Source organism: Peromyscus eremicus, chromosome 8a, assembly GCF_949786415.1.
Source record: "Peromyscus eremicus chromosome 8a, PerEre_H2_v1, whole genome shotgun sequence".
NCBI lineage: Eukaryota > Metazoa > Chordata > Mammalia > Rodentia > Cricetidae > Peromyscus > Peromyscus eremicus.
Genome location: NC_081423.1, coordinates 34,826,895 through 34,835,078, shown reverse-complemented (window position 1 = coordinate 34,835,078; position 8,184 = coordinate 34,826,895). Strand labels below are relative to the sequence as shown.

Sequence of the window (8,184 nt, the reverse complement as noted above, 5' to 3'; positions counted from 1 at the left end):
GTGCTCACCTGGGAAAGGGGCGGCGAGGAGCAGAGACGTGACCGCCCCACCCCAGCGCGCCAGTTTGGAAGCTGGTTCTGGAAGGAAACCGGGAGAGGCGGGCGAGGCCCGGAGCTGGAGGAAGGAGGAGCAGCCGAGAGGCGCGCGCTCTGGAGCCTCGGCCGGGTCCGGGTCTGCGGAGCGGCTGCACGCGAGCGAGCGCGGCACCAGGGGGATCGCCCCGCTGCACCCCCGAGCCGGGGCGGGGCTCAGGTCGCTCGGGGGCGGCGTCGGTGTCCGCCCCCCACATCCGGGGGCTGGGCCGGGCTCTGGGGCTCGCGCCGCGCGGGTGAGTCAGGCCGGGTTTTCCCTCCGCCTCTGGGGCCAGGAGAAGAGTGTCGCCCAGCGCGTCCTCTGCCCGCCGATCCGGCTCCCGCGCCTGCCCGAAGAGCCTGCGAGGAGAAAGGTTCGAGACCGAGCTGGGGACTGCAGCGCGCCCTGAGATCCTCGGCGCCAGCATGGTAAGTGGGCAGGGCGGGTCGCCGAGGTCGTTGTCGGACCCCGGCTGGGGGATAGCAGGATGCGGTGCGAGCCCCGGTGTCCTCCGCTCCCGCGCACGAGGCTGACCTGTACATGAGCGTTCCGTGGAGCATCACCCGAGACCCCTGCGCCGCAGCTAGGAGGGGCTGGCGCCCTTGGCGCAGGAGTCTGACCTCGGCCTCCGCCCCCTGCAGCAGCTCCAGGCAGGCCCGGCAGACGGCGGGCGGGATGTGTGCACCCCACCCCGCCCCCCTGGGTACCTCTGGGGCCTCCCGCAGTTCTGGGATCTCTCGCTTTCCTACTGCCTGCCCGGGCGTAGTTCTATCGGGATGGCCAACCTGTCTTCTCTGCCGCCTTCCCGGGGACACCGCTCACCTGCCCTCGCCCTCAAGGTATCCTCTTCCTGCCCCAGCCCCCTACCCTGTCTAGTCCTCAGCCAGGGACCTGCGGATAGGGGATGTCCCGAGGTCCGGGACTCTGTTCCAGTCCTGACCTCAGCCTTTGCCAAAAGTGAGGACCGGGACCCCTGTCTCTATTCAGATGGGGGCCTGGGACATCCCCACCCCAGAGGTGCATATTGGCCATGACTGTCCTTGGGAGGGAGCAGAGGCGGGAGGCCCTCCTGGACCTGGAGGATCAGAGACCTCCTCCCAGGCTCTCCCAAGCAGGGCTCCTCTGCCGACTGGCTGCGTGTGGGTGTGTATGTGCGAGACTGTGAATGGAAGCGACCAGCCAGCTCCCAACACCGCCTCTAGCAGTTTCCAGAGCTTCGAGTCTCTAAGCCATCGCCACTTCCACTATCTCTTCCTCCCCTCTTCCCCCAGGGCGGGCTAGGAGAGATCCTGGGAGGGGGTGAAGTTCCATCCCACCCAGCCTATCCGTAGATGCCCTTGAGAGAAACAAGCATGGGGGCGGGGCAGGCTACCCAGACAGCAGTGTATGCGGGTGGAAGGTGACCCCTAGCTGGGACAGCTGGGTGTAGTATCGAGGGCTTTACTGGGGGAATCCAGATTGGCCCTCGGAGTGGGATCTTAGAAGAGTCGTGCTTCCTTTTAAGCCTCAGTTTCCTATCTGTAGATAAGGATCCTTACTGCCCTGTCTGTCTCCACCGACTACTGTGGAGAGAGGATGTGACATTATGAAATAGAAGAGCTGAGAAACACTGAGAAAGCCCTGTACATTGAGCGAGTCGGAATAATTCTGCCGAGGGGGCAGGGTATGACAGCCACCCCCACCACCTCTCAGGCTGTCCCCATTTTTGGAGTTGGGACATTCCAGTCTCATTCCTCTGGGGCAGCTGCAGACACACCCCTCAGAAGGGCTGATCCCCCCCCAGCAGGTGGTGTGACCCTCCCCTGGGTCTAATGGCAGGGGATGGGACTAATGGCAGTTCAGCCGGAGCGTACTCCTACCACACGGAGGCTGAGGTGCCCCAACTCAAAGGAAATGCAAGGAAAGCTGCGTCTTTGAAGCCAGGACACTTCCTCCCGTGCAGCTGAACATGACCTTGGTCACGCATGTCATTTTCCCTCTTGGTCTCCTTGTTTCCTCTAGTGAAGCAAAAAGTAAACGTATTCACAGGTGTATTTTGAAGAGGCGCCCAGGGTCTGGTGCTGGGGCGCCCCACTATATATCACTGAGCACCTCTATTTAGGGATTTCCGCTCTTCTGGCATTACGTGGAGGCAGAGGCAGACAGGAATGAATGGGGTTCTGCTGTGGCCAGCTGGGTAATGGTGTGTATTCAGCCCCTTACAGAGCCTGGGGCATTAAGATAGGCGCCCTACTGTGGCAGCATAGCCCAGGCACTTGGTGGAAACCCCCGCTTTCTGCTCTGCTCTGGTCCCCCAGAGGTTCCGAGGCACTTGCCAGCTCTCTCTCCTCCACCCCCACCAAATCACAGGCCATAGAGCCTGCACAGCTGCCCTGGTCTGAGCAGGGGATCCCAAGGCTTCTAAGCAACGGGCAAGAAGGAATGTGCGTGTTGGGGGAGGGGCAGAGGTAGGGTGGATTTTTCAGGAGGAGGGTTTGTCTCCAGACTAAGACCTGGGTGGCCTGGGGCCTCAGCCTGGCAGATGGAGCAGGCAGTGAGTGCAATGTGAGATGGGTGGATGGTGGGTGACCTTGCACAAACTGTGTTGTCCGCTGCTGGATACGACTGTCCTCGAACACACGTTTCTCTGTGGACCCATACTCTGACACTGTGTTCTGTATAGAGCTATTTACACAGTGGGTGCCGTAGAGTGTCAATTTTTCTCTTGAGACTGTTAGTGAATATCTACACAGAGGAAGGTGAGGTTGTGTGTGTTTGGGGTGAAGTGGGCATGTTTGGCAGTGCCCCCAAGCCCTGGGCACACAGGACTTAACAGTTCACAAAGCCCTTTCATCCCTGTTACCTCTCTGTCAATCATCCTGACAGAAGTTAAGAGAGGCAAGGCAAGATGCAGGGACAGGCATTTAGGGTCCCCCGGGAGGGAGAGAGAAAGAACATTTCGAATGCAGCGATGTCTCACAGGGTGGGCTTGTCAGGGCGAGGCAATGTTGAATGCGGAGGCAAGGTGACCCCGTTCTAGTTCTTTTGGTTGTGGGTGCCATCCTGAGTGGCAGCCCTGGTGTTGGGATCCCATTCGTCCTTATACTGCCCAGCTCTGTGTGTCTCCAAGAGCTTGCCTTTAAAAAGAGGGGTACTGGAGCCATAGCCCCCTGGAGACTCCTACAAAGTGCCATGTTAATATGGTAGTCCCAGCTCTGGTAGTCCTTGAACCTGGTTGAATCTCTTGAATTTACATGGCTTGTGACATCCCTAGAAGGGTATGACTCTGTTCACACGGGACTGGGCAGAGTGTCCAAGCTCAGACTTGCACCCCACTTTGAGTGGTGTAAGACAGTTATTCAGAAGAGGACCACAACGTTTTTTTTTTTTTTTTTTTCTTTTCTGCCTAGGGTGCAATCGAGGGCTGTAGAGTGGGGTAGGGACAAGGCCTGCCCTCCCTCTACCAGAGAGAGCTTTGTCTTCCCAAACACAAAGCCTGGAAATGGTTGAGGATGGAGCCTCCTAAACCACCATTGTTTGGGGTGGGAGTGGGTGTCCCGGAAGCGTATTGGGTGGGTGGTGGTGGGTACTTCCAGTTGCAGCCTGCCTGCCAGACATCTGCCTGGCATCGGGAGCAGCTGTGTGTGGGGGTGGGAGGCAGAAAAGGTGCCACTCAGTGCCGGTTGTTTGCACTTACCGTATGCCAGGCAATGGGTGTGGCACAGGCACCAGTCTCCAGAACACACGAGAGAGTCCATAAGCCTGGTCCCTTGGTGTGGAGTTGGAGTGTGTGACTAACTTAGCCTTGGGTGTTCAGTGTTGACCGTGGCTTCAGGCCAGGCCTGGACTAGGTGCCTGGCCACATTATCTCACACCTTTTTTTCAGCATCCCTAAGTGATAAACGCTGTCTGCCACTGACTTTCTCTGCTCCCGGGGAAGACAAGGCTCACAGAGGTTAGGCCTGGCTAAGGTCCTGGGGACATGGCTGGTGATGGCTAACGGCAGAACTCAGTGGCATTACAGAGCACCACCGACCGCTTCTTCCCTCTGCCTCCCATCATTGCCTAGATCTGAACACCTGTTCCGGAAACAGGAGCATTGTTCCTCCCCTTAGGCCCTTCCTGTGTGGTCACCATCCTTCCTCCCCTTGGGCCTTTCCTGTTAGTATCCCTCCCACTGTATCCCCCCCCAGCCCCACCCACTCCAGATGTTTCCTTGGGGAGACCTCTGACCCTCTGAGGGAAGAGGGGCTTCCCACCTCGAGGAGACAGAGGAACAGGACCTCCAGTCCTGGTTCAGTGTGCTTGCTCTGCATGCCACAGATTTGGTGGAGAACCTGTCAGAAGTAAGCAGGGTCATGGGTCAGACTGCCTGAGTCCACCCTCTGCCCTTTGCTGGCCCAGTTCTAGGAGGAGGGTCCTGTCGTACTGCTTGAGGGTCTCCTTTCCTGCCTTGCCTCTACACTGCACACCAGACCCCGATCTGAAACTGTTCCTTTCGGTGTCCCAGTGGAAGCCCCGTGGTTTGTTTTTTTTTTTTTTTAGACTTAGTGTGACACAGTGTTCAGTGTACCCTTTCCCTTGCCATTCTGTGAATCCTATCCTGTTCACGCATATCTGCCTCTGATGGGCCTGGGCAAATTGGGGACTAACAGATGGCACGTGTCTGGTTTTAGAGCATCTGGGGACTTGGGTACTGAGTGCCCATCTGCCACTAATGGAGCCTTCTGATTCCCAGAGTCAGCTGCCTGTGCCCCGTTGAACCTTCATGGCCACAGCCTCCGGCCCTGCTGGCATTGCCATGGGCAGCGTGGGCAGCCTGTTGGAACGGCAGGACTTTTCCCCCGAAGAACTTCGGGCTGCACTGGCTGGGTCCCGGGGCCCCCGGCAGGCTGATGGGCTCCTCCGGAAAGGCTTGGGCCAGCGTGAGCTCTTCAGCTACCTGCATCTGCCCAAGAAGGATGGCAAGAGCAGTAAGCGAGCGCCTCGGAATGAGCCGGACTATGCCACCCTCTACTACCGCGAGCATCCTCGGGCTGGTGACTTCAGCAAGACTTCCCTGCCTGAGCGGGGTCGCTTTGACAAGGTGCACCTACCTCTGTTGTGGGGGTTTGGGCCCAACTTGGAGACCATGATGCTTGGGTGGTCAGCTGGGAGGCCCTGACGATAGGCTAGGGCAGGCTGAGGGGTGAGAAGTCCGCTCCATAGGGGCCGGCCTGAAGTTTGACCACTGCCTCCCTGTGACATGTACCCTGTATTCTCAGAGGGGATCCTGAGGACCTTCAGAAACCTCAGGTCGGCAGAAAGAAGTGGCCAACCCTACTCATGCCTGTGTTCTTTTCCTGGCAGTGCCGAATTCGTCCGTCGGTGTTCAAGCCTCCTGTGGGCACCGGGAAAGGCTTCCTGTCCATGCAGAGCCTGGCAGCCCACAAGGGCCAGAAGTTGTGGCGAAGCAATGGCAGTCTGCACACGCTGGCCTGCCACCCACCCCTGAGCCCTGGGCCTCGGGCCAGTCAGGCCCGTGCACAGTTGCTTCACGCCCTCAGCCTAGACGAAGGTGGCCCTGAGCCCAGCCTTTCGGACTCTTCGAGCGGGGGTAGTTTTGGCCGGAGTCCAGGCACTGGCCCCGGCCCCTTCAGCTCCTCTTTGGGCCACATTAATCACCTTGGGGGTTCACTGGACCGTGCTTCAAGGAGCCCCAAGGAGTCTGGACCTCTGGCTGTACTGAGCTGCCTACCTGAGCCACCTCCCCCCTACGAGTTCTCCTGCCCCGCTGGTGAGGAGGTAGCCATGTTGCCTGAGACCTGCGAGGAACTCAAGAGGGACCTCAGTGACCAGGATGCCTCTAACCCCTTTACCCAGGTGAGGGAGTCCTGCCCTGGAGTGGTTTGTCCCTTGGCATTGAGATGTAGACCAGATTAATTTCTGATGGCTGGTACAGTTGGGGGTGGGGACAAACCATGAACAAGTCCTAAACACAGTATGATATTGGGGGGCAGCGGAGGGTGGGACCAGAGCAGTGAGATGGGGGTTTATGCCCCTGATGGTGTCCTTTCCCCCATTGGTCTTAAAGGAAGACAGAGAAGACACCTGTAGGCCGGGACTATAGCTCAGGGGTAGTGTGCTTGCCTAGCATGTGTGAGGCCCGAAGTTCGAGTCTCAGCCCTGAAAAGAAAGAGAATTCTAACCTTAGCTATCCCTCAACTACATAACAGAGATGCCCTGTCACTTTGGTTCTGTCTGGGAATTGTGTAGGAAGGAGGGAGACAGTCTCTGTGAAGACCGTGTGTTAGTAACGCTCTCCGTGGAGAGCCTCTTTGGGTGTGAAGCACATGTGGCCAGGACGCTGGGCCCTGTGGCCTAGGTGCAGGAGACATTGGTGGTGGCAGGCTGTGGGCACAAAGGAGCATTGTTATGAGGGGGCCGGCTAACCATGGAAATCTGAGCGAGGCTGTGCCCGCCGCCGCCGCTAACCAGTTCCTCTTCCTCTCTCTAGGCGCTAGAGGAACGCCAGCGGTTGTGGTTGTCTGAGCTGAAGCGCCTGTATGTGGAGCGGCTGCATGAGGTGGCCCAGAAAGCCGAGCGCAGCGAGCGCAACCTCCAGCTGCAGCTGTTTATGGCCCAACAGGAGCAGCGGCGCCTGCGCAAGGAGCTGCGGGCTCAGCAGGGCCTGGCCCCGGAGCCTCGGACCTCTGGTCCCCAAGGGGAGGCTGACCCCAACGCCCGGGCGGAGGAGGAAGCCCGATGGGAGGTAGGACACCATCGTAGGCATCAGCTTCTGTCCTGGCCCCATACCCTGTTGCCTCTGCCCTGCAGCCGGCCCCAGTATCATTCTGTGCTTGGCCTTTGCTCACCGTTTGTCCCTACACCCAGGTGTGCCAGAAGACGGCGGAGATTAGCCTGTTGAAACAGCAGCTTCGGGAAGTCCAGGCGGAGCTGGCCCAGAAGCTGGCTGAGATCTTCAATCTGAAGACGCAGCTTCGGGGCAGCCGGGCACAAGCCCAGGCTCAGGACGCCGAGCTGGCTCGGCTGCGGGAGACGGTGCGCAGCCTGCAAGAGCAGGCGCCTCGGGAGGAAGCTCCCGGGAGCTGTGAGACGGATGACTGCAAGAGCAGGGGACTGCGGGGGGAGGCAGGAGGCAGCGAAGCCCGAGAAGGGGCCGAGCAGCTGCGGGCCGAGCTGCTGCAAGAGCGGCTTCGTGGCCAGGAGCAGGCGCTGCGCTTCGAGCAGGAGCGGCAGACTTGGCAGGAGGAGAAGGAGAGGGTGCTTCGCTACCAGCGAGAGATCCAAGGGGGCTACATGGACATGTACCGCCGGAACCAGGCACTCGAGCAGGAGCTGCGGGTGCTGCGGGAGCCCCCTACATCCTGGAGTCCCCGGCTGGAGTCCTCCAAAATCTGACGCTAGCCAAGTGTGCTGACAGCAGGCAGGCTGTCAGAAGATACCAGGAGATGGCAGGCTCCTCCTCCCTTGCACTGGTCTGAGGCAGAATCTGTAGAGGCCAGTTCAGGGATGGGAGGCCCACCCAGAGGAGGGCTCCAGCAGGCAATGGGCTGGATGAGGTGCCTTGCTCCAGAAGCTATGGCAAAGTCTTGCTGGCAGAGAAACAGACCCAGGCAGGGCCCAGCCCTGCTCCCTTCAGTGGGTGTGACCCGGTAAAGTAGGTTGGAGCCATCGAAGCCTCAGCCCCAGGATGCAGAAGGGCAGGAGCGAGGACGGGTAGCTGGAGACCTGGCATGAGGTCTACCTCCATGGAAGGAGCCAGGGGTGGGAAGACTGGCCTCCTCCAGAATAAAAGCGCATTTTCTATAAGGAGGCCCAGTTGATAAACGTTGTCCTTGGCCTGAGTCCAGAGGATCATGGATGATCAGATGTTCCAGGCTTTGGAACATTGTGCCCCTTTCCCTTGTCATGGTGGTGGGAAGAGTGTGTGCCCCGTGCAGTCTCAGATCTTGTGTGTTGGAGAACGGAGGAGTGCTCTGCCTTGCTTCTATACCACACAGCCCTGAGCTGCTGTGTGGGCTGCAACCCCTTTCTTCAATACCGGGCAAACAAAAGGATTGGTCGGCTGAGGCATTTGCAGAACACGAAGTGTTTTTCTGGTGGGATGTCTAGACCCTGGGTGCCCAGGCA

General features: G+C 59.2%; 1 protein-coding gene across 1 annotated transcript; it reads left to right on the top strand.

Moving 5' to 3' along the window:
- Positions 1-305: 305 nt before the first annotated feature.
- N4bp3 (NEDD4 binding protein 3) lies at positions 306-7,866 on the top strand. The gene is made up of 5 exons (XM_059269322.1): positions 306-500; positions 4,790-5,137; positions 5,401-5,913; positions 6,548-6,802; positions 6,925-7,866. The coding sequence occupies exons 2-5, from the start codon at positions 4,820-4,822 to the stop codon at positions 7,450-7,452; spliced, it is 1,614 nt and encodes a 537-aa protein (XP_059125305.1). The 5' UTR covers positions 306-500; positions 4,790-4,819; the 3' UTR covers positions 7,453-7,866.
- The last annotated feature ends 318 nt before the right edge of the window (positions 7,867-8,184 follow it).

Excerpts from the sequence above, each read along its gene's own strand:
- N4bp3 (XM_059269322.1), top strand. The coding sequence starts at position 4,820 with ATGGCCACAGCCTCCGGCCCTGCTGGCATTGCCATGGGCAGCGTGGGC. Across the intron at positions 5,914-6,547 it reads CCTCTAACCCCTTTACCCAG|GCGCTAGAGGAACGCCAGCG; the intron begins GTGAGGGAGTCC and ends TCCTCTCTCTAG. Across the intron at positions 6,803-6,924 it reads AGGAGGAAGCCCGATGGGAG|GTGTGCCAGAAGACGGCGGA; the intron begins GTAGGACACCAT and ends CCCTACACCCAG.